Source organism: Camelus dromedarius, chromosome 21 (genome assembly GCF_036321535.1).
Source record: "Camelus dromedarius isolate mCamDro1 chromosome 21, mCamDro1.pat, whole genome shotgun sequence".
NCBI classification, from domain to species: Eukaryota; Metazoa; Chordata; class Mammalia; order Artiodactyla; family Camelidae; genus Camelus; species Camelus dromedarius.
The window spans coordinates 22,087,090-22,112,213 of record NC_087456.1 but is presented as its reverse complement, the minus strand read 5'-3'; the positions used below and the strand labels follow the sequence as shown (position 1 = coordinate 22,112,213).

Genomic DNA, 25,124 nt, shown 5'->3' with positions numbered 1-25,124 from the left:
TTAATTCCTGCTTTAAAGTCCCTCTCTCCAAATACAGTCACATTCTGATTTACTGTGGGTTAGGACTTCAACATATGAATTTTGGGGGGACACAGATTCAACCCACCGCAGGATCTATGCACCAGAGAAGAGTTTTTATGGAAGCAACATCCCCTTGGTTAGCGATTAGCCTCACCTTGAATTCTGCTCCTTGGCGAATAGCAAACAGACTAAAAAGTGAGCCCCTGGATTGAGATTTTACTAGCATTGTCTTAATACCCACAGGCGTGATTCATTGAAAGAAAAGGCAACGCTCTGGTCTTTTCTGTTGGATTTTATTGCATGCTTATCAGAATAAAATGCAAACTTATTTGAGCAAAGCCCATGAAGAATTGCTACCATCATTCTCCAGGGCAGATGGTCCAGACAAAAGGGATAGGGCCCGGCCTCTTCACGTTTTTATACCCCTTGCAGGGAGCAGCGTGCAAAGCCAGTCACCCAAGCATAGACAGTTGACTCAGTGCATGTTGGACAAGGCTTAGGTCATTCATCATTCTTTTTTTTTTTTTAATTAAAGTATAGTCAGTTACAATGTGTCAGTTTCTGGTGTACAGCATAATATTTCAATCATACATATGCATACATATATTCATTTTCATTATAGGTTACTACAAGATATTGAATGTAGTTCCATATATAAAACAGAAGAAATTTGTTTTTCATCTGTTTTATACGTAGTAGTTAATATTTGCAAATCTCAAACTTGCAATTTATCCCTAACACCCCCTTTCCTCCGGTAAGTTTGTTTACTATGTCTGTGAATCTGTTTCTGTTTTGTAGATGAGTTCATTAGTGTCTTTGTTTTCCTTTTTTTTTTTAGATTCCACATATGAGTGATACTATATGGTATTTTTCCTTCTCTTTCTGGCTTACCTCACTTAGTAGGACAATCTCTAGGTCTATCCATGTTGTTGCAAATGGCATTATTTTTTCTTTTTTTTATGGCTGAGTAGTATTCCATTGTAGAAATATACCACAACTTCTTCATCCAGTCATCTGTCAGTGGACATTTAGGTTGTTTCCATGTCTTGGCTATTGTATATACTGCTGCTGTGAACATTGGGGTGCATGTATCTTTTCATAATTCATCATTCTAATTAGGAGCTTTGGCTCCTGTCACCCCAGCAGGCCCAGGGTCAGGACCAAATCCATATATGCGTTGTGTTGTGAGCTTTTGCAGACGGGCCAATTGCTCAGGTAAGCTGAAGTTACATAATTATTGTAACTATTTTGGTTTATAGGACATCCCTTCCCAGGAGATTTCAGGCATTTTCCTGCCCAGAAATTGTCACTTGGTAGCGGGAAATCATGACCCATTCTGGGGCTGGAGAAAGTAATAAAGATCACTGCCCACCGGTAGTGCCCTGTGGGCTGCACAAAAAGTCATTACCAAACTCTGGGGAAGGTAGACAGGAGGCTCCCTCTGCAGCGGGGAGAGTGACAAGGAGGCTTGGGTTCTTTTTCTTTGCTGGAGGAGGTGAGCTTACCTAGACTGAGAAGAGTGGTCCTAGTGGCTTAGGAAAATTTTTTCCACAACGACAATGTTTATGAAGTTACTGTGTGTCGCACAGAATACGCCAGAAGTTGTGCAAACCGCTTGACAAGGTCATCTCACTTAATGCCTGTCTCTGATGTGGGCACCACTATGAGGTGGACATCACAGTGGTCCCCATTCACTGATGAGCATCACGAGGGCAGAGGGCTTAAGGAACAGAAGCTGGCCCATGCAAAGCCAGGATTTGAATCTAGATAGTCTTACCCCAGAGCTCACTCTGGTTCATCTTCATTAATTGTTTTAATTATAAAAGCAGTATGTTCTCATTTTTACTGGAAAACGATGCTAAGTTAACATGAAGAGAATATTAATAAGCTCCCAACCTCTCTCTATTCCTGACCCTCGGGCATAACTGATGGTAAAAGCTTGGGTCTCGGTCCAGCTCCTGTCTCCACGCACAAACACAGACAGCTGTGCGCGCACACACACGTGTATGAACATATACTCAGAGTTGGCCTCTTGTTTCTTTTTCCCGATAACAGAAAAAAAATTGTTCCTATAACATTTTTTCCCTCACATACCATTACATTGTGGACGCATCTCTAGGTCAGTGCCATGCTATAGGTCTAAATCTCTTAAAAATAATCACACAAACTCTCATAATATTCCATAGTACACACAGTTTATTCAGTCATGTTCATGTTCATGGACATTCTCTCTCTTTTCAGTTTTGTTTATTTGGCTCCTATCAGTAACTGCAATAATGTGTTTCTGTCCCAGGAGTGAGATTATTGGGTTAAAGAGTATATGAGTTTGTACTTCTTAAAAATTTGCCAGGTTACTTTCCCCCAAAGGGTGAAGCAGTTTTTAGCCCCACCAGTAGTGTACGAGTAGTGTACGAGGGTGCCTGTTTCCAACATCGTTGTCACCATGACTGGGTTTTACTGGGGAGCCCACTGGCTGGCCTGCTGGCCTCAGCCGCAGGTGCGGCCCCCGGGAATGTGCAGAATTCAGTGGTTGGGAATTTGTTCTCATAGACCGGAGTTTCTGTCTTCACAGCACATTTGAATCTCCTGGGACGCTTTCAAAATCCGGGTACAGGGGTCCTACTCACAGAGAGCCTCACTTAATTGGCCTAATGCCCACTGGGGCTGACCTGGCCCATGGCTGGTGATGGGGCTGGCAGAGTCTGCAGAGCTAGGAAGTAGCTCACATGTAAAAAGTTCTAGAAGTGGTTTTGCTTCATGAAAAAAGATGGGATTCTGTCTTTCAGGAAACAAATTCCTTCAGAAACTCTGTTCTTAGCTCAAGGACTGGTTAGGATACTTGAAAGAGGCAAGCAGACAGGTAAAGACACTGGTGATGATGGAAAGTCCATAGCTGGCTGTCATCATTGCCAGGCCCACATAATTATTGACCGTGATATCTAACATTTGCAAAGTGCTCTTTAAGGCATTTGTTTCCAAACTTGGCTGCACGTTGGAATCACTTGGGGAGCTTTAACAAACTTTGATGCCTGGGTCCCATCTCCAGAGAGTCTGACTTAATTTGTTTGAAATAAATCCTGGGCATCAAGGTGTTTAAAACTTCCCCACGGTGATTCTAATATGCAGCCAAATTTGAGACCCTTTGCCAAGCAGGCTTCGTCATTCAGGTACATTACTGCATGGAAGTGCCCTATGTGGCCCGGCCACTGTGGCCCAGCAGGTCTGGGGCCGACCTCCACCTAGACCCTGCCTCTCCCCTCCCTTGTGCAGACCCAGGTCAGGTGCACAGACACCTAGTCATTAGCTCCCCCTAAATCCCTAAATCTCCCAGCACCTCTAACAGTTGGAAAAGTTGACCAGCTGGGATGGGTTGGCTTTTAGAGATCAGAAGTGTTTCCAGCTCTGACAAGAAACAGGGCAGTGGGTTTCATTCCTGCCTGCACCATGTACCCTCTGGTCAGTGTTCATAAAATGCTGAAGCCCTGGCTCCACCCTCTGAGTTTCCAATGATGTGGTGAGGTTTGAACATGGCTTTTAAAAATATTCCTAGAATATTAGCACTAGAGAGGACCTTAGTGAATTCTGGTCTAGCTCCTTCACTGAAGATAAAGGAAAGTGCAGAAAGACGGAGACCCACTCAATGCCCCCAAATGGCAGAGTGAAGTCTGACTCTGTGTTTTCTTGACCCTGAGTCCTTTCCCCTATGACTTACCTTAACTTCATTGGGTCATTTATTCATTTCAAATTTCTAATTCCTGTTGGCTTTCCATCATTCACAGATGGATTATCCTTCACATTGTGACCTACTCCAATATCCAGACTCGGGTTGGCTCTCTCTCCTTTCTGACCACAGGGAAGAGAAGTCCATTTTAATGAAAGTGTAAGTAGGATGTAACTAGGAGAGCAAATCTGTTGAATAGAAACCAACAGTCATAAACCCGCTCCCCAACCTTGAATAAAGGCTTCTATGCTGCTTTGGAACCTCTCAGGGACCTGTGTTGGCGTGTACAATTGAGAGTGTATCATCAAGTTCACGGAGGCAGTTTCTCTTCTCTTTCTCCTCCGTGTGAAATTGGCCAGCTATCACTGGGAGTCCTGGGACAGCAGCACTGGCATTAACGGGGAACTTATGATAAATGCAGACTCTCAGGCCCTACTCAGACCTACAGGATCACAGTCTGCATTTGAGCAAGATCTGCAGGAGATCTGTATGCACATTACTTTGAGCAGCATGGCTGAGGCCCCTGACTGTCAGATACAGAGCTGCCTGGCTACACTGTTCTTCAGTATTTACTGAGTGCCCACCGTGTACCTTGCTGGAAGGTATAGCAGGATAGAACACCTTGCCCCATTGACCTGCCCTTCCCACCTCGTCAGTTCCACTCTGCCGAGTGAACATCAGTCAGTGCCCACCAGGCTCCTGCCCTCTCCCCGCAGCTGGGTCCTCACTGCGTGCAGCTGGCCTCTGACTCATCCCTTCACTGCTCCTGTTATGCTGCCTCACTGGTTGCTGGTGACTCTCTTTACTCTCCTAAACTGCTCTGTTTTTTCTCAACATGACTGTAAGTGGTGGCCATGGGCTCTGGGTTTCCTGTCTCCTTCTGCTCTGCTTTGTATCCACATCTCTCAGAGCCTTCTCTCCTGCCTCAGGGCCCCTCTCTGCCCCTTTCATGCATTCCCTTGATTATCTCCTTCTAATTCATTCTGGAGTGTATCCAAACCAGCTCTCTCTTTCTGAAGTACCTTCTCTCTTATTGCTGTCCAGCTCTTTCCCCCCTTTTTAAACAAGTCTAATCTTCCTTGTTCTAAAAAATTTCATTGATCTTGGTAACCCTTCATACTAACAACCCACACATTTCTCCTTTCATTTTTTGCCAAATTCTGGGAAGAGTCATCAACACCCTTTGCCTGCACTTCCTCACTCCTACTCACATCTCAGAATCTCCTGCAATATGCCAGATGCTTCTTTCATCCTATTGAAACTGATATCTTGAAGATCACCAGTGATGCCCCAGTTCCCAAATCCAACAGACCCGTCTTCTTCATTCTTACCCCTCTTGATCTTTCTGTAGTGTGATATTACTGGTCATCTCCTTTCTGAGTTTCTGGCACAAGGCCATCTTATTTTTTTAATGGAGGAACTGGGGATTGAACCCAGGACCTCGTCCATGCTAAGCATACACTCTACCACTGAACTCTACCCTCCCCCAGCACAAGACCATCTTAGTTTTCCTTCTGTCTTGTGCCCGCTCAAACCTGTCTCCTCTTTGCCCCAAATGCAGGTGTTCATTCCTCTTCTGCCCTTGCCCTTGTGCCCTTCTTGTTCTGTACTAGGAGTTGCAATCAGCAGCCAGTGGGTCATACATGGCTTGCAAATTTGTTTGCTTTGACTTACTTAACATTTTAAGAATCTGGAAATTTCACTCAAAAAAACTGGATTTTCAGCTTCTTTTGGGGAAAAAATACTGCAAAGGATCTGGCAATATTGGAACCATATTCCTCAGGGCAGCAACCAGCTAGAGTTGGGTAGTAGATGACCCCTTTCTATGGGATGTGGCCTTCAGATCACCTCCATGCTGACCACTCCCCCATCTGCCTAGCACTGTATGCATTTGAGTGTAAGATTCTACTTTCTCCTAACTCATCTCCTCCAATACTAGAATTTCTATCATTATTCATCTTAGAGTGGCCCCCAAACCTATGCCTTCTCTCTCTCTCTCTTTTTATTTTTTTGTTTGGGGGGGTTTATTTATTTATTTAATGGAGGTACTGGGGATTAAACCCAGGACCTCATGCATGCTAAGCATGCACTCTACCACTAGGGTATACCCTCCCCCTCTATATCTTCTCTCTTGCTTGCTCTCTCTTTTGACTTCCAGGCAGGTATTTTATTTTATTTTATTTTGTTTTATTTTATTTTATTTTTAATTTAATTTATAATCCTATTGGTAGCTTCTTTTTATTTATTTATTTAATTTTATTTTCTTTAACTTGTTCTTAATTGAAGCAGAGTTGATTCACAATGCTGTAGTAGTTTCTGGTGTACAGCACAGTGATTAAGTTATACACATATATATCTGTATATATTCTTTTTCATATTCTTTTTCATTACAGGTTACTACAAGCCATTGAATATAGTTCCCTGTGCTATATACAGCAGGACCTTGTTTATCTGTTATGTCCATAGTAGTTTGTATCTGCCAGGCAGGTATTTTAAACCATCTATCAATCATCTTTACCTGGTTTTACTCCTTGTACCTCAAGCTCAGTATTGGGTTTAGGAGTGCTGTGAATCATACTTTCCCACCACTTTGGGTTGATCCTGCTGAGAACAGACATGAACCTAGATGAGGATTAAAATACAGTGTCGTATCCATCCAGCTCCCCAGATGGTTACGGTAGGACTCCAGCACCTTCAGGAGTGAGTGCCAGTATAGCACAGGGAACTATGTTTAATGTCTTGTAGTAACCTTCAATGGAAAAAAATATGAAAACGAATGTATGTATATATGTGCATGACTGGGACATTGTGCTGTGCACCATTAACTGGCATATTGTAATTGTAATTCAATAAAAAATTAAAAAAAATAAAGTTTACATTTCTAACCACAGGGGAAAAAAAGTGAGTGCCAAAGAGGGGTGGGCTCCAGGCTTGTGTTGCCACAGGGCAGGCTTTGGACGCCTGACCACGTACACCTGCCACATGCTTGCAGGAATGGAGAAGGAGAGGCAGACAGTTGAGGCATAGGCAGGCCCCAAAGCAGGAGAAGCCCGGCCACAGGCTTCATCCCTAATACTTCTCCACGATGTAAAGAATCAAATTGTTGGTCCGGATTCCTATTTTACAAGTTGAGGCAGGAATGCAGAGAAAGGAATTGAGGGCGTCGGGTTCTCCCTTCGTTCACCTGTTGTAAACGGATTATCGCTTTACAGCCTGATCTTTGTTAACCCGTCTTGGTTAATTGAGACACTATCTTCCATGCCACTCAGGTTTAACACCCCATCTGCTGTTGGTGTTTGGATTCTGTTTTCGAAGTGCTTCATGAATTACAGCTCTCTTGCTCAAGCCACTTCCTCAAGAGCTCAGACTGTTTTCTTTCGCCTGGACTGTTGCAGTGGCTTCCTAGCTGGTTTGTTCCCCTCTGGCCTTTGTTTGCTCCTTAGTCCTCCTCCTCCATTCACCCTGCACATTATTGTTGGAGCGATCTCAGCAAACTTTTACCATATATAACTTTCTTGTCCTAAAGCCTTCTTGGGATCCCAATTTTAGAGAATAAGTGACCAATACTTAGCATTGCTTCTAAGGCCCTCTTTGATTTCCTATCTTTTAACCTTATGGAAATCTACTTCCTTTCAAACACTCATTTGCTCACCCCACACTTATTGAGGACTTACCATGTGCCAGGGATTGCGCCAAGTCCTGTGGGTAGAGAGACAAGACTGTGATTTCCTTTCTTGGTGGCTTTTTCTTACAGTGAAATACAGTATTTTATCACTTGGAATGTTCTTCTCTGTTGGCTAAAATATTGTCTTTCGGTTTCAACTCAAATGTAGCCTCTTCCATGGAATCTTTTATAATCCACTAAACAAGAAATAATATCTGCCTTCTCTGTCTCACTGGCTTTTTAAATGGTCTCCTACGTGGTGGTGTCTTAGTTACGTATTTGAGTCCTGCTCCTGGCTGCAGGCTTCCTGAGGGTGTTCCTCAACCTTGAGTCCCCCATGGTGCCTATGCCATCCTAGCGCATGTGAGGCAGTCTACGGAGGAGTTTATACAATTGCATTTTCTCCAAACCCAGAGAAAAATGTTTAGAAACACAAATAAATTAAGCATGATCCTAGGTATTACTAAATATTGCTGTACAGAGACAAATATGTCATGACTAATTAACAATACATTTGTGAGCCAGCTACAATCCATTTTGAAATAAAGCAATGTATTAAAACGTTAAATAATGTTTCTTCATCTCTCCCTTTTCATTTCTGCTGCCACCAACTTAGGTTTTTATCTCTTTACTCTTAAGAACCAGAGGAGTCCTGATAGATTTTGCTAAAACCAGATGCCAGCTTTTGCCACGCCACCCATCAGAACTCTGCCAAATTATTTCTGCTAATACTGCTGTATGTGCGTCCCTTCTGTGCCCAGAGGCCTTCGATGGTTTCTCATCACCAGTCCCAGCTCCTTTGACTGGACTTCGTGGCCTTCCCAGGGGCCTTTCCTGAGCTGTTGTCCTGTTTCTTCCTGGCTGGAACCCAGGCCAGTCAGCTAACACCTCCTCCAGTTGAGTGCCACCTCTTCCCTAGATGCTAAAGGCTCACCTACAGCCCATCCACTTCCATGAAATCTTTATCATTTCAGCTGAGAGTAAGTTCTTCTCACTGTCAACAAACAGCTGTTTCCAAACCTGGTTAGTCATCAGAGTCAGATGCACAGCATTTAAAATCCAGATTCAAATTCTGAAATGGGGCTTGGAAATCTGCATTTTTGTAAAGCTCTACCAAAGGATTCTGGTGTGGAACAGTTTTGGGAGCCAGTGACTTTCAGGGCCCTACAATCACATGAGAGGATCTCACACTGCCTTGTGTTGTGAATATTTATGTATCTATCTGATCTCTCCTTCTGGACTCTTCCTAAAGGCAGGACCATGTCATTGAGTCATCTCACCTTTGGATCACTTGGCTGAATATCTCACTCACAGTGACAGGATAAATTACTCAACAAGTGTTTGTTGACTGAATGAGTGATTGTGTGCATGAGTGAGAGGCTTCTTTAAAGAGATGAAACTTGAAGGGTGGAAGGAACCTGTAATTCAGCTGGGAGCTGAGAGGAAACTCAAGTGGATAGAGGAGCCTTCAATTTCAATACTTTGTGCAAAATGCAGGTGATAATCTGAACTCTGGGGAGTCACTTTGAAATCTGTTTGCTCCCAGGGTCAAAATATTGCTCCAAAGTGGAATTATTTCCAGTTTTGAGAAAATACTCATCTTTATAAGAATTTCCAATGTGGACCTCATTATTTGGTTTATTTCATTTCTGGCTTTCTGATGATCAGCTGGGTGTTTTTAAAATAGAATGTTTCAGCTCTTGCAGGATCTGGCCCCTGAGGTTGCTCTGGAAACCACCTTGAAAACTCCGGAAAGCTTTATCCTAAGTTTTCAAACTTTGCAGATTTTCCAGCTGTCACATCATTTTTTAGCAGTTGCCCAAAATGAAAGATTAATCATAATCTTAATTAATGAACTGAATCTCCTTACTCCTTCAGCCTACTCCCCCACCTGCACCCCGGCATTCTGAGCAGCACTGTTGTTGGATATCCGTCTGTTTTCTGTATTGGTGTTGAACCCTGGATCCTCAGGGAAATGTGACCTTCAGCAGAGCATTAACCACACATCAAACACATTGCCTGGGAGACCTCCCTCTGCTGCCTGATAGTTTATTTAAAACATAATCACCACACCTATGGCTTCCAGACATGTCTCTGGTTTTACTGAAAAGCCAGATGAAGGGAAAAAAATAGATCACTGCTAAGAAGCTCATGTGGTTTTGACTGTCATGATGAAGTCTTTGCAGTTTCCAGAAGTATTGTCGTTATCACAGGTCTTAACCTTGTTTGGTTGTCCAGTGTGTGTTGGTTCATAAATTGGCCCCTGTATATGGAGGGCCGGGAGAGATTGAAGCAAGAGGCAGCCCCATTCCAGACTGGTAAGTGGCAGGTTTAGTAAGCAAGGGAACTTCCTGACGAGGGTCTTAGGTAGCCAGCCGCAAGATGAGCAGATCTCCAAACTGCCCGCCAGAAACTTACAAGGTAAGGCAGTAATTTAACACAGTGGTTGGGGTTGAATACACATTAGCTATTATTATTATTATTAACCTACATATATACACATAGCCAGCTTGATTGGAAGAAAGGAGAAAAGTATATGCTATTTTCTACCCAGTATGAAATCTGTCTATTTTAATACTTTTATCTGAATTTTGATCTTCCTGTTTCAGTGTAATTTTGAATTGGCCTAAAACACATAGCATTAATGTTACATATAGTCAAGCAGCCTCTACAAGGTCTGGGCCCCCTGAAATTAAAGCAGTCTCCAGAAACCAACTTGGGACTCAGACAAGATGACACCAGTAGCCTTTATATTTCAGTCAAATATTTCCAGAGTTCTCTATCAGCAGAGCCTCACAAAAAAAATATGTATTTTTATAAGACCCCTCTCTCCTTAAACTCACTGAGAATAACCTTCTTGAAACAAATTTTTTCCTTGGCACCAGGGAAAATGTGAAAAATAATGCAGAGTCAAGAGGAGACATGTGCTGGTCCATTGCCTTGCAAAGTGTGGGTCCAAACAACACACCTTGGACCCTCACTTTGCAAAGAGTGTGGAGAGCTTCTTGCTTTGCACTTCCTGTGGGGGAAGGAGGACATGTTTTGAAGGACTTGCTTGTACCTCCCACACCTTCACTGTGCGAGGTGGTATAAATTCTGGCTTGTCTGGGGCCCTGGTACATGCTGGGCCCTGAATAATGTCTGTTAAATGAATGGATGGAATGAATGAGATGGCCACGATTAAAATTCCAGGAAGAACTGATTTGTGGGACCTCAGGGTCATTCCATTATCCACTGGCTGATTGAGTCATTATTGAACACCTCAGAGAGCTGCGGGGGCTACAGGAGAAGCACAGACTGTCCCCAACTTATCAATGGATTGTTTGCATTCCAGAAATTCACCTGAAAGTTGATTGTTTGATTTAAAAACCTTTTTCCCACCTGGTGTTCAGTCTTTAGGCCAACCCAGAGATTCATGTCACTTTACGTGGTGAGGGATGGATCACTGTTATCGCAGTTTGTCTATCTCTACATGAAGTTATGTCTATCTCATGTGCTCTCATTTTAAAAAACACACAAAAAACAAAAAAAAAGCTCTGATTCCCATGTGTCTGTCTGGCTCCTGCCCTTCACCAGCCTTCCTTTCACAGCCTTACTTCTCTAAACGGAGAATGAAGTGGCAGTGACTTCCCTGTCCCCGAATCCAAAGGTATCTTTCCTTCCCATGATGTTCATCTCCCTAGGCAGTGTTTGGCTGCCCATTTCTCCTTTTATCTTTATCCACCAAGATCCCTGGCTCTCCTGACCTGTGCCCTCTGGTCTTCCTCCTGCCTGTCTGGTTGCCCTTTCTTAGCCTTTTCGGTCTGCTCATCCCTTGACTATTGGTGAACCCAAGGACTTTGTTCGTGATCTCGTCTCACTCTGTACTCTCCCACCAGGCAGTCTGAACTTCATGTACCATCAATGTTTCTATAACCTCCAAATCCCTCTTCTGAGGACCCATCCTCTACACCCAACTCTCCTATAGACACCAGCCGATGTTGAGCTCTTATCTCCCCCCACAACAACCTTGCCTCTTCCAACACTACTCATCTCAATAAATCTATCACTAGCTGTTGAAGATTTCTAAGAGTGATCCTTGATTCCTCCTCTCCCTCACGCTCACCTCTCAACTAATCAATAACCAAGTTCTACAGATAGAGCCTCCTAGTTTTCCCAAATCCATCTATGTGACTCCATCCCCTCTGCACCCATTCTGTCCTAACCACCACTGTCTCTTGCCTGGACCACTGCAAAGAAAGGATGAGGCCAGAGGATTATTCTTCCTCTTCAGGGCAGCCTTCCCAGAATCCCAAACCCCCAGACCTCTAGACCTCCGACCATCTATTTTGCCAACAATATCATGTTCTTCTCCTTCATAACAGTATGTCTTTTTCACACTAGGACACAAGCCTCGTACAGACAGGGATGGTGTCTTATCCCCTTTGTGTAACTCCCACAGCACAAAGGACCTGGCATATAATGAATAATGAATGAGTGAGTGAATAAATACAATGAATATGTGTATGAGTTTTGCTTGGGTATCACAGAAGCCATTTGTCTCTACTGTAACCTTGGCGTCTCCAGGGAAGATTTAGCTTCAGGAGTAGGGTGGTGCCTTTGACTAAGGAGACAGATCCAAAAAAAAAAAAAAAAAACTGCTAAGACTGATGTCAAGGAGCAGACTGTCTGTTTTCTTCTAGGAGTTTGATGGTTTCAGGCCTTACATTTAAGTCATTAATCCATTTTGAATTTATTTTTTTACATGGTGTGAGAAAGTAGTCCAGTTTCATTCTGTTGCATGTAGCTGTCCAGCTTTCCCAACACTATTTATTGAAGAGGCTGTCTTTTCTCCAGTGTACGTTCTTCGTTCCCTTGGCATGAATTAACTGACCATGTGGGCATGGGTTTATCTCTGGGCTCTATATTCTGTTCCATTGAGCTATGTGCCTGTTTTTATGCCAGTGCCATACTATTTTGCTTACTGTAGCTTTACAGTATAGTTTGAAATCAGGGAGCATGATACCTCTAGCTTTGTTCTTCTTTCACAAAATTGTGTTGGCTTCCAAAGCTATGTTACATAAAAGTGGTCGGAGTAGACATCCTTGTCTTTTTCCTGATCTTAGAGGAAATACTTTCAGCTTTTTACCACTGAATATGTTGTTGGCTGTAGGTTTGTCATATTTGGCCTTTATTATATTGAGGTATGTTCTCTTTATACCCACTTTGTTGAGAGTGTTGATCATAAATGGATGTTGAATTTTATCAAAAGCTCTTTTTCTGCAACTATGGAGATGATCATATGATTTTTATTCTTTAATTTGTTAATGTGGTGTATCACATGGATTGATTTGTGGAGACTGAACCATCATTACATTCCTGGGATAAATCCCATTTGATCGTGGTATATGATCCTCTTAATATATTGTTGAATTTGGTTTGCTAATAGCTTGTTGAGGATTTTTGCATCTGTGTTCATCAGTGATATTGACCTGTAATTTTCTTTTTTTGTAGGATCTTTGTCTGGTTTTGGTATCAAGGTGATGCTGGCCTCAGAATGAGTTTGGAAATATTCCTTCCTCTGTAATTTTTTGGAATAATTTGAGAAGGATAGATGTTAACTCTTCTCTAAATGTTTGGTAGAACTTATCTATAAGTCAGTCTGGTCCTGGACTTTTATTTTTTGGGAGCTTTTGATTACTCATTCAGTTTCATTTCTGTTAATTGGTTTGTTCATATTTTTATTTCTTCCTGATTCAATCTTAGAAGATTGTATGTTTCTAAGAATGTATTCATTTCTTCTAGGTTGTCTAATTTATTAATGTATAATTGTAGTAATCGCTTATGATCCTTTTTGTTTCTTTGGTGTCGACTGTAACTTCTGTTTCACTTCTGGTTTTATTGATTTGGGCCCTCTCTCTTTTCTTGATGAGTCTGGCTAAAGGTTAATCAATTTTGTTTATCTTTTCAAAGAGCCAGCTCTTAGTTTCATTGACCTTTTCTATTGCTTTTTAGTCATTATTTCATTTATTTCCATTCTGATCTTATTTTGTTTCTTCTACTAACTTTGAGTTTGTTTGTTATTCTTTTTCTAGTTCCCTTAAATGTAAAGCTAGGTTGTTTATTTGAGATTTTTCTTATTTCCTGAGGTAGGCCTATATTGTAAATGTCCCTCCTAGAACTTTTTGCTGCATCCATAAATTTTGGAACATTGTATTTCCATTTTCATTGTCTCAAGTTATTTTTTGATTTCCTCTTTGATTTATTCAGTGACCCATTGGTTATGTAGTAGCATATTGTTTAGATACCACGTGTTTGTGTTTTATCCAGTTTTTTTTCTTGGAGTTGATTTCAGTCCTCTTAAATTTATTGAGACTTTTTTTTGTAGTCTAGCATGTGATATATTTTGGAGAGTGTTCCACATGCACTTGAAAAGAATGTGTATCTTGCTGTTTTGGGGTAGAATGTTTGTATATATTTAAGCCCATCTAATCTAATATGTCATTTACATCTTGTGCAACCTTATTGATTTTCTTTCTGGGTGACCTGTCCATTGAGGTAAGAGGAGTGTTAACATCCCCTGCTATTATTGTATAGCTTTCAATTTCTACCTTTGTGTTTGTTAATATTTGATTCATGTATTTAGGTGCTCTTATGCTGGGTACATAAATATTTACAAGTGTTATATCTTCTTGTTGGACTGATCCATTTATCATTATGTAAAATGCCTTTTTTTTCTTGTTACAGTCTTTGTTTTAAAGTCTGTTTTGTCTGATAGAAATATTGCTACCCTAGCTCTTTTTGTTTTGTTTTGTTTTCGTTTGCATGGAATATATTTTCTATTACCTCACTTTCAGTGTGTGTGTGTCTTTAGATCCGAAGTATCTCTTGTAGGTGGCGTAGATATGGGTCATGCTTTTTTAATCTATTCAGCCACCCTTTGTCTTTTGATTGGAGCATTTAGTCCATTTACATTTAAAGTAATTATTGATAGATATATACTTATTGCGATTTTAATTGTTTTCTGGGTGTTTTGTTTTGTTTTGTGGGGGGATAGTTCTCTCTCCCTTTTTTCCTTTCTTTCTTTCTTCCCTTGTAATTTGATGACTCTCTTCAGGGTTATGTTTGGATTCCTTTATCTTTATTTTTTGTGTGTCTATTTTAGGTTTTTGGTTTGTGGTTACCGTGAGATTTGTATATAACAACCTATGTATATAGCAGTCCATTTTAAGTTGATGATCGCTTAAGTTTGAGTGCATTCTACCTACCCTGCATTTTACTCCTGTACCCCATGTTTAATGTTTTTGACATCACATTTTGCATCTTTTTGTTTTGTGTATCCCTTGACTATGTGTTGTAAATATAGATGATTTTAGTATTTTTGTCTTTGAACCTTCCTACTAGCTTTATAAGTGGTGATTTACTACCTTTATTCTATGTTTGCCTTTACCAGTGAGATTATTTTTTCCATAGTTTCTTATTTCTGGTTGTGGCTTTTTTTTTTTTTTTTTTTTTTTCCACTTAGAGAAGTCCCTTTAACGTGTCTTGTAAGGCTGGTTTGATGTGATGAACTCTTTTAGCTTTGCTTGTCTGTAAAACACCTCATCTCTCCTTCAGATATGAATGAAAGCCTTGCCCGGTAGAGTATTCTTGGTTGTAGGTTTTTCCCTTTCATCGCTTTAAACATATCATGCAGTTCCCTTCTGGCCTGCAAATTTTCTGCTGAAAAGTCAACTGATAGTTTTATGAGAGTTTCTTTGTATGTAGCTAGTTGCTTTTAAGATTTTATCTTTATCTTCAATTTTTGCCATTTTAATTATAGTGTTTATTGGTATGTGCCTCTTTGAATTCATCTTGTTTGGGACTCTCTGTGCTTCCGGGACCTGGATGTCTGTTTCCTTTCCCAGGTTGGGAAGTTTTCTGCAGTGAATATTAATTGATGGTGACGATGACGATTTGCTCTCCTTTCCCAGCTGCCAATACTTGTGCTCTCATTCAAGTCACCTTTTTTTTGCTTGTTTTCAGTAAAATTTCTGCAACCTGTTGAAAGTAATAGGTAATTAACACCACTTAATAGCTGTTAAGTAGGATAATCGTCTGTTTTTATCCTGGAATGGTGCTGCTCAAGACCTAGGGTGCTGCTAGGTTTGCTCTAATGAAGGATGATCTGTGGGGCAATGAGAGAAACTCCTGCTGAAAACAGCAGGTCCCTGTTCCACGAAAGATGTGGTGTCAGAAGCCTTATGTGGAACCCAACACTCTAAGGGGGCAGTGAATTAGGAAGATGCGGCCTTGGAGCTTTGGGACCCTTTTCTCCCTACAAGAGTTGGGTTCCTTCCCTTCATGCTGGGCTGGGAGGGCAAAGTGGGTGGGACAGGCTGGAGATGGGCGGGCTGGGCCAGCTGCTGTGCCGAAATTGATGAATTCTATGAATGTGATCCAACGTCAAGACCAATTATCATCCACTGTGCACAGGGCTTTCAACTCGGGCTGTAGGCAGAACTCAGATTGATGACTTGTTTCTGGCCTTGACCCCCTTTCCTGTCACTGTGGCCTTCCCTGGTCAGGTGAAATCGTTATGATGGTTCCCTGGAAGTCTTATAGGTTTAAGAAGAGGCTGGTAGAAAGGATTTTCAGTCTCAAGGTCATTTCTGTGAACGATTTGGAGGTGGTGTTTTTCTAGGACATAAAGAAAACAGTGACTATCTCAGACACCTCAAAGAAGGTGATGCCCAGTGTCCTTGGAGATGCCCCCAGCCACAGTATCCTGCCTTCCTCAATATAGCTCATCTTCTAAATCTCAGCTTGGAGTCCATTCTCCTCCAAGGAGCCCTCCTTCATTTCCTCCTTCAGAGTGGATGGTTTCTTCTCCTTCCTTCCTGCCTCGTGTTGCTTGCGGTCTGCTTCTGTCCGTCCCTCGGCTCCCATTTTTTTTGTGCGGTAGAATCCATCGTTTCCGTGGATTCTCATTTACACTGTAGCCTCCCCCCAGATGGACTGCTTTACCTAGTAAGGGCTTCTAATAAATACTTGCTGACTGAGTGCCTAAGTGGGACTCTTCAGCACTTGAAGGCTTGTGAATCACATACCCCTCTGCCCTTCTCATTCTAGAACTTTCCCTTCTGTTAGTATCTCCTCTCTCAAACGATCTGAACTTTTGCCGAATCAATCCCTATGTTCTGAACATGACAGTTCCTCCCCCCCCCCAATCATCCCTGGCTTAAAGAAAGGAAGAAAGGAGTGGGTAGCTGCAAGTGTTAACTTAAGATGCCTTTGAATTGCCAGTGAGTTGTAGGAGAATTTTGTCCCTTTAAAAATATGGCATTATTTGAGAGAGCGCTTTTATTCTCACCTCCTCCCTGAGTGGGCTCTTCGATAGTTCAGTAATTTAACAAGTGTGTGAGGAAACTGGCAGAGAGGCTTTTGAAATTCAAGTGTGTCTTGAAGCTGCATGAAAACAGTGATAAAGGCAGGCTGGGAGGTGTGGGCAGGGCAGGGCTGGAACCCAGAGGTTTGGTTCTAAAAGGAGCCAGTGACCTCCCAGGTCTGTAAAGTCCACTGAGACACAAGGAAGGCCAGAGACAGGCAGAAGGAGCCTGAGAGTGTGAGGGGCAGAGGTGGCGCTGAGGACAGGCAGGGGATGGTGAGGACTAGAGGCTGTGAGGTTCTGGGGGTGGGAGGTTGCTGGAGAGATGACCTCCATCTGCAAAAGATGCCAAGGCCAGCCCTGCAAGATTAGAGACCACGGCCTCGGTTCTAAGGGAGCCTCATTGTGTCCTCCTATGGTGGTGACTTGGAGAGCCAGCAGCCAGACACTGCTGCCCTCATCTGCATGTGCTCCCTGCCCAGACTCGAGTCCACTGCACACTGAGCAGTAGTGAGCAGTGCGCAGTGATTGCAGGCCTGTCACAGCCCTGTTGGGGGACTGGGACCCATGGTCTTCAGAATGGAAGCCTCTGTCCTGAGTGCCCTTCAAACCCTTAGTCTATGCCTCTCAGCTCAAATGTTTGACAAAATCACCTGGGATGCTTCTGGAAAATGCAGATTCCTTGCTAGAGAGTCTATCTTAGTAGATTGGTGTAGAACCCAGAAACCTGCATTTTAAAATACATGTCTAAGGCGACTCTGCTGCAGGTGCCTGGAGGACCCTATGTTGGGAATCAGTGCTGAGCAGCCATTTCCCAAACTTTAATGTGCATATAAATCACCTGGGGATCTTATTAAAACCCGCCAGATTCTGATTCAGTGGTCTGGGATGGAGCCTAAATTCTATATTTCTAACATTCCTGTATTTCTAAGTGCCCAGGTGGTGCTGGTGCTGCTGGTCCTGGGACTACACTTTGAGGCACAAGGTTCTCAGTGGTTCCCCTGGGAACTGGTTAGAAAGGCAGATTCTTAGGCCCCACTCAGACCTCCTGAATCTGAAACTCTGGGTGTGGGGCTGAGCAATCTGTGTTTTAGCAAAACCCCCAGGTGATTTGGAAGTACCATAACATTTGAGAATCACTGCCAGGTAATGGTGAAGCTGAAAGAAACGGGGTGGAGGAGGGGGCCGGGTAGGAGTGTCAGGATGGTAGAGCCGTGAGCAAAGCCTGTTCTGTTACTTATTTTCCCAGTTTACTTCTCCAGATGCAAAGCTGAGGCCCCTGTGAATTCTGATGGAAGTAGCCTTCTTCCTCATAGTGTTGTGCATGATCACTTTTCCTCCCAGATCCAAGCGGGAGGATTTCCCTAGTTGGCCAGTGTCCCCAGCACATGGCGCAGCTGGTGGTGAGGGCCCATGGAGGCCTGGCCCTCGGCCTCAGAGGCTGCAGGGAACCCTCGCCCCTGGCGAGGCAGGCCTGGGAGGCTCTTGCAGGACTGCCGTGGGGAGGCTCGCTCTCTCCAGGAGAGTGTCGCCCAGAGCAATTAAAGAGAAAGTGGCCTCCCTCGAACAAAGGGACTCAGACAGAGTGAGGTTTCCTGACAGTGCTTGGGATGTTTTTCTCATTGTCTTCCAGTTTAGCAAAATCCCGGGTTCCCTAGCTGCCATCCCATCTCTCCTTCCTACTCTCTCCCCCACCTAATGTGAATCCTGTGCACTATTATTCATCTGGGGACAAATGGCGAATGGCTCTCCATGCTGGACACATAAGAAAATTGCCTCCGCCCTGCTCATCCCAGAAGGACTCTTCTGTTTTAGGGCCAGATTGGTGTGGGAGGGGGAATCAAATGATAGAGACATTATCTTTTTCTTCTTCCTCTTATTCACTGGCTCCTGGAGAGAACCTTAGGGGAGATACAGAGGGAACTGGGTTGTTGCTGAAAACAGGATTGGGGTTTTTATGGTTTGAGAGGCAGGCTGTTAAACAGCTCTTGGTTTTTCTTCCCACTTGGCGAAGCTGGAAGTTTGGTTTAATCAGAGGGGTCTCAGAGGAGACTGGATGGGGAATCAGGAAACCAAAATTGGTTCTGTGCCATTTCATTGACTTTCAGGGTAAGAGCGACAAGTTTCCTGCCTGAGAATGGTAAATAGCTGGTGTGTGATTGTTAACAATAATGATGATCACGTTCATCACAATAGCAGCATCTTCCTTTCTCCGTTGCTGCTTCCCCTTTGAGAGCACTGTCATGCATAGGACATCCTTGTGTCCCTTAGAGCAGCCTTGTTGGTAGGTTGTAAATGGTGGCATTTACAGATGCGGGAAGTAAGACTAAGTGTGGTTAGCTGCTTTTCTCAGTATCACACAGTTGATCATTATGTAACTGGCAAGAATTTATGTAACACTTCGAGATAGTGGGCTAATATTTTTAGCCGAGTATGATCACAGCAAAAAATCTTGTTGTCTGAGTCAACGAGGTTTGCTGAAGAAGGGTGGAGATAATGGGTCTCAGAGCTGCCACTCCCTTCAAGCTACACAGCCCTGGGACCTTCCCCGTGGCTTCTGGGGCTTGGCTCTTAGTGTTTGGCTCCAGCCATGCTTATACTAGCCCCTCAGAAATCCTGCCTCCTGGGATACATGGTGGGAGCCAGGCGCAGATCTCCAGCACTCGGGGCCCTTGTCACCACCTCTCTGTCTTTGCCACCTCCCCCCCACCAGATCTTAGGGAATCCCCTTTCTCCCCCACAGAGCGTCATTCCTTTGCTTCAACTCCAAGCATCTCCTCTTTCTTTCTTCTCCCTATAGGGGTTAGAAGAGCTTCCCCTCCTGCCCCCTGATGCCCCTCTCCACCACAATGAAACGAGACAGAAGGTGATACATCATTACAGTATCCTCCCATAATAGGTAAAGGTTACCATTACCAGTCAGTTACAAATCATTTGGGAGCTAAAGCAGCAAATGAATGGATACATGAATGAATGAGATGTTGCATAAGTAGAAATAAACTATTTTGGACACAAATAAAATAAAATCCCTGGAAAAGCAAGGTTGTGGATGAAGACGGAGCCGAGTGTGGCACATACAGGGAGGGGAGAGGAGGTGCTGGCTGCTCTGTTGGACAGAGGGAGCAGGATACAGGGCGGAAACCTGCTAGAATATTCTTGCACCAGCCTTGGGAGGAGAGGGAGCAGACCAGTAGAGGGCAGTAGAAATAAAAAAGAAAAAACAAATGCAGGCGGCTGTGAAGAAGAAATGGCAAGATTTGGAAACAAACGAATGAGGAAATAGATGAGACAGAGAAGTGAGAGATGGCTGTAGTTAGCAGAAATAGGAAATTTGGAGATAAAGTTTACAGGTACTGGGAGGAGAGTGAGTTTTCAGCACACAGTGATTGTGAAATATCCCGATGGAAATGCCTGCCAGGAAGAGGAAGTTGAGGACTAGAATCTGGGCAGGAAGTCAGGACCAAATGACCCTCACCAGACGCCACGTCCATCCTCTTAGAAGTGATGGAGGAAGTTGGGGGGGGGGGGTCGGTGAAATCTTTGAGGGCTTCACTGACAAGTGTCTGAGGTTTGCTAGCGGGCTCTGAGGGCTACACTTGCTGTTTGTGCAGTTGGGCAGGGGGCAAGAGGAGGAGGAGGCTGTGTTGTCATCACACTGTTATGACAGTCCCCCACCCTTCAGTTTATGATGGTGACACACAAAGGCTTCAGCCCCAGGGGATGAGATGGTTGGGTCCCAGCAGGAGGCAAATAAAATGAACACTTACCCAGAACTCGGCTCACGTCAGGCCTGGCCTGAGTCCACTGAATGGTGACTGAGTGATGTAGGTGGGCTTGTACAGAATGCGCCCAGCTGGTGATCACATCTCTGCTTTTCTCACAGTTCCTCTGCCTGGAACCCTGACTTTGGGCTTCTTTGCGTGATTAGGTTTTACTCATCCTTTCAAGTTCTCTTGATTCCACCTTGATCACAAAACCTTCCATGAGCCACCCCCTGGTTGGAATGAATTGCAGTCTTTTCAGCAGTCCCACAACACCTATATTGAGACCACTTATTTAGTATTTATAACTGTAAAGCAGGGCATATGAGACACGGGAACTCAGTAGACTGTGGCCTGTGTGGCACAGTTCCTCTGTTTATTGTAGGAAAGAATGAGATTGACACCATTCAACAGCTTGTCTTTACATATATATAAAGCCAGGGTTTTTCAGTGTGAGGGGCTGGCTCAGTTTGGTGGGGGTAGGTCAGTCTTCCCTCAGTGTTTCTGTAGTTTGCCTGGTGGATCCAGGGGTGGTCTTTATATAACAGTTAGGTAAGCACAGGGTTGGGAGAGGACAGCTAGTCCAACTGCCCACATGAATGAATAAGCATCACGCCGGCCTGGTGGTCACTCAGCCCCTGCCTCGGCAAGCCCGGCGCTTGTGAAAGGAGGGGCGGGCTGGCTGGTCAGGGGGAGGATAAAGAGGGATGAACACCACTTTGCTTTCCCCACTGATTACTCATCCTGTACCAGACAAGATGGGTTAAATAATGCTGTTGTAAGAAACAACTCCCAAATCTCAGTCGCTGAAAACAACACAAGTTTCTCTCCAGTTCATGCTATGTGTTCATCACCAGCTACCCCAGCGCCTCTCTCCTCACTGATGGCTTCAGGGTGATGGAGTACTCTCCACTCTAGATGTGTTTGGCTGTGTCAGAGGTGAAAGAAAGAGACCCTTGGAGCACTTTGCATTGGCTGGCAAATGCTCCAGCCTTCTTTCCACGCTGTTTCAGCTCACAGCCCTTCAGCCCTGCCCAGTGACTCTTCCCGATGCAGAAAGTGTGTGGAGGGCAGCAGCAATGCCCACTGTGCAGGCCTGGTGCAAATGGCCTGGCTGAGCTTTGTTTGGTCCAAGAGGAACAGGTTCCCTACATCTTCCCCAGCATCGTGACAGGGACAGACCCCCAGCAGGCAGGGCACCTCTGGAACCAGCTGGCCTCCATTAAGCAGTTTTCCTCTGCATGGTGACAGTGATGAATCCTCCCTGCTCAGAAGGTTGCAGCTTCCACTATAAATCAGGCCCCGAAGAGGGAAGCAGTGGTGATTAATAGTAGGACCTGAAATCCAAACTGAAATGAGTCAGAGATTTGTTGCCGGAGTCGGAGACCGAGATGGCGCTATCATGGATAATCCAGGCCCCTGGGTGGCTGTCTCTAAACATGTTAATTACCTCAACCTAAGTGGCTGAAACTGATGATTAAAAAATGGAGAGCTATGCATAGCAGAAGTCACAGCCACCGCCCCCTGGGGCTGGCATGCCCCGCTCTGAGAATGTGGGCTTTCTCTTTGAACAGAAGGGGATAGGGTGATGACTTGGCTGGACGCTGATGGGGTTGGTAAGGATGGCTGCAAGGTCCTGTGAGAAGAAATGATAGGGACATACCCCTCCCACCAGGTGGCTGGGGCCCCCAGGGGCTGGCTGTGCCTGATTCACCCACTGAGGTCCCTGCCTCTGAAATGACAGCTCTTGTACGTTGATCCCAGGGTTACTGCCTGGAAATTCTAAGATGTGCGTCAGTGCAGTTCATTCTTCACTGGACTTGAGAATAAAAAGGATGCCACTTACTTACAAAATGCATTTCTTACATGTGCCTCTGCATGTGTTTATTTTAAATGTGTGTTCTAGCCAGCTGTGCTGCAAACGTATGCATGTGGTCAGTTTAGTTCATTTTATTAAATACTTGTTAAGTCTCTACTAAGTGCAAAAAAGCTCTTTGTGAATGGAGACGAGAAAAGAATAGAATTTAGCCATCTTCATTTACAGAAATAGTGGAGAAAGTCCACGTGTGTTGGGAGGTGGGCAGAGGGTAATGACTCCCTAAGGGACAGTCCCCCTGGGTGAGGGTCAGAAAGATGCTGGGGGGCTGAGAATTGCAGGGTGGGGTTGGGGGAGGTGGGGTAGGATGGGCAGAGCTTCCATTAGAAAGTGGCTTTTGAGATGGGCCTTGAAGAATAGTTAGAATTTGCTAGATTCACCAAAGCATTCATCATGCTCTAAACAATACACAGAGGCTATTCCCCAACCCTCCATATATATATATGTATATATTCATTAAATATTCATTCATTAAATATTCATCCCTATATCATTGGGAAAGATGGTGAATTTACATCTCTATTTTTGGGTTTCCTTGCTACTGGCCTGGGGACCAAGTTTCTCCTTTATAGACACTTTGATTGCTGTTACAACTTTGATTTTGGTTAAGATGTAAACCTCCTTGTGGGGGTGGCAGGTTCATAATCTTATTAAGAAGCTCTCTTTATCCGTTTACACCTGTGTGGGTGGATTGGGGTCGGGGGCTTCGTCTTCCTGCTGGTCACCTTCCACATCTGACCTTTCTTGGTCTGGGCTTGTTTCTTTCCCCTTCCTCTGGAGGCTAAACTTTCCCTCTTTTATCATCACTACATTTTCTTTGTCTTAGGTTCCTCTTGATCTATCTGCCATCAAGCAAAATGCTGTCTCTCAGTTTTTCCCAACCCTTCTTCTATATTTGAACAAAACACACATATTTGCTTTAAGGTTTGTGACTTTCTATAGGAGGATACACAGGGGCTGGGAAACCGGGAGCAGGGCAGTTACAGAATCACTAGAACCCAGTCAGTATTCCTCCTAGTGGGTCCTGCCTCAGGTCAGACCTCACTGGGGCTGGACCTCCTCTTTCGGGTCTTCCCAGTGGTCATCCACAGGGGGCCCCAGAAGCAAGTGCCCTATTCTGGTAAGTAGGATGCTGAGGGCTTGTGTCCACTTGGGGTTGGGTATAAAGCATGGCTCTGGTACCATAAAGAGGAGAACTTCCCAGAAATGGGTCCCAGCCTATGCTCTGTGAGGGGAAAGGGGCTCTGTGTCACCAGCATGTTGGAGGCGTTATCCGGGCAGACATCAGCTGCCATAGATGCAGGAGTGACTTTTCCTCCCTCTAACTCAGGCCTGTGTCTCTACTCCTTCTTCAGCTGGTGCTACCTGAATATTCCATCCACAGCCTCTTCTGCATCATGTTCCTGTGTGCTCAGGAGTGGCTCACCCTGGGGCTGAATGTCCCTCTACTTTTCTATCACTTCTGGAGGTAGGTCTGCTTCGGACAGCTCTGTCCTTCCCCTTTTCCACTTGGGCAGCCTGCCCTCCAGAGACGATGTCCCCCAGATGGACCAGCCACTTCGTGCCTTCCTCTCCTCCCTTCCTTTGAGACCCTTTCCCCAAAGCCTTGTTTCCAAGCTGCTCTCAGACAACCGTCCAGGAAGGGAAGGCCCTTCCCATAGGTTCCGTTAACCCCAGCCTCCACTCTCATGGATCAGTGTTACAAGCAGCTGTAGCATTATTCACCATAGCCAAGAGCACAGACGACCCAAATGAACAAAATGTGGTATATCCTTACAATGGAGTATTATTTGGCAGTAAAAGCAATCAAGTACTGACACATGCTACGATATAGATGAACCTTGAAAAAATTACAAGTGGAAGAAGCCAGTCACAGAAGGCCATTTAAAGAATATGAAAATGAATATATGTATGTATGTGCATGACTGGGACATTGTGCTGTACACAGAAATTGACACATTGTAACTGACTGCACAATAAAAAAAGTTAAATTAAATTAAAGGCCATTTATATGAAACATCCGGAATAGGCAAGTCTATTGATAATGGAAAGTCGATTGGTGGTTGCCCTGGGCTGGAAGGGAGGAGGAGTGAGAAGTGACTGCTAATGGGTACAATGTTTTCTTTTGAAGTCGAAGAAAGTGTTCTGAAATTAGATGTTGGTGATGGTTGTACAACTCTTTGAATATACTAAAAATCACTGAATTGTATACTTCTAAAAGGTGAATTTTTTGGTATGTGAATTATATCTTAATAAAAATAATCTACCTACCAGATGGGCTGGATTTTCTGGAACCATTCTGATTTTAAATATTCTGTTTCCTGCTAAGACCATGCATCAGATCATGTGATTTGGGCTTTTTGTAAAATACACTTACCATATGGATATAAGAGGCAGGGAGGGGGGATCCAAAAGTAGTAATGAATACAAATTGTGCAAATAAATTAACCCCACTCTACCCTTTGCTCCCAGAGCTGTGGTTCCCCCAAACATTGAATCATTGTCATTTTTACCGTACAGTGTAGCCTGTGTTTAGTCACATCTAGGGCATTCACTCCTTCATTTAGCAAACATATGGAACATTTAGCATACATGCCAGACCTGGTGGGGGATTCCAAGATGAATGTAAAATATAATCTTTATCTTCAAGGAATATACACCCTCTTGGTAGAGGGAAATATATTCTTAATTGAGGGTATATGAGAAATATATATAGGAGTGCAGAGAAATGAAAG

General features: G+C 43.9%; 1 protein-coding gene across 1 annotated transcript in view; it reads left to right on the top strand.

Moving 5' to 3' along the window:
* Window positions 1-25,124, top strand: part of CNIH3 (cornichon family AMPA receptor auxiliary protein 3) — a 207,778-nt gene that overhangs the window by 174,247 nt on the left and 8,407 nt on the right. Inside the window, exon 4 of the mRNA XM_010992673.3 lies at window positions 23,745-23,857. Coding sequence (XP_010990975.1) covers window positions 23,745-23,857 — 113 coding nt within the window. The remainder of the gene's footprint in view (window positions 1-23,744; window positions 23,858-25,124) is intronic.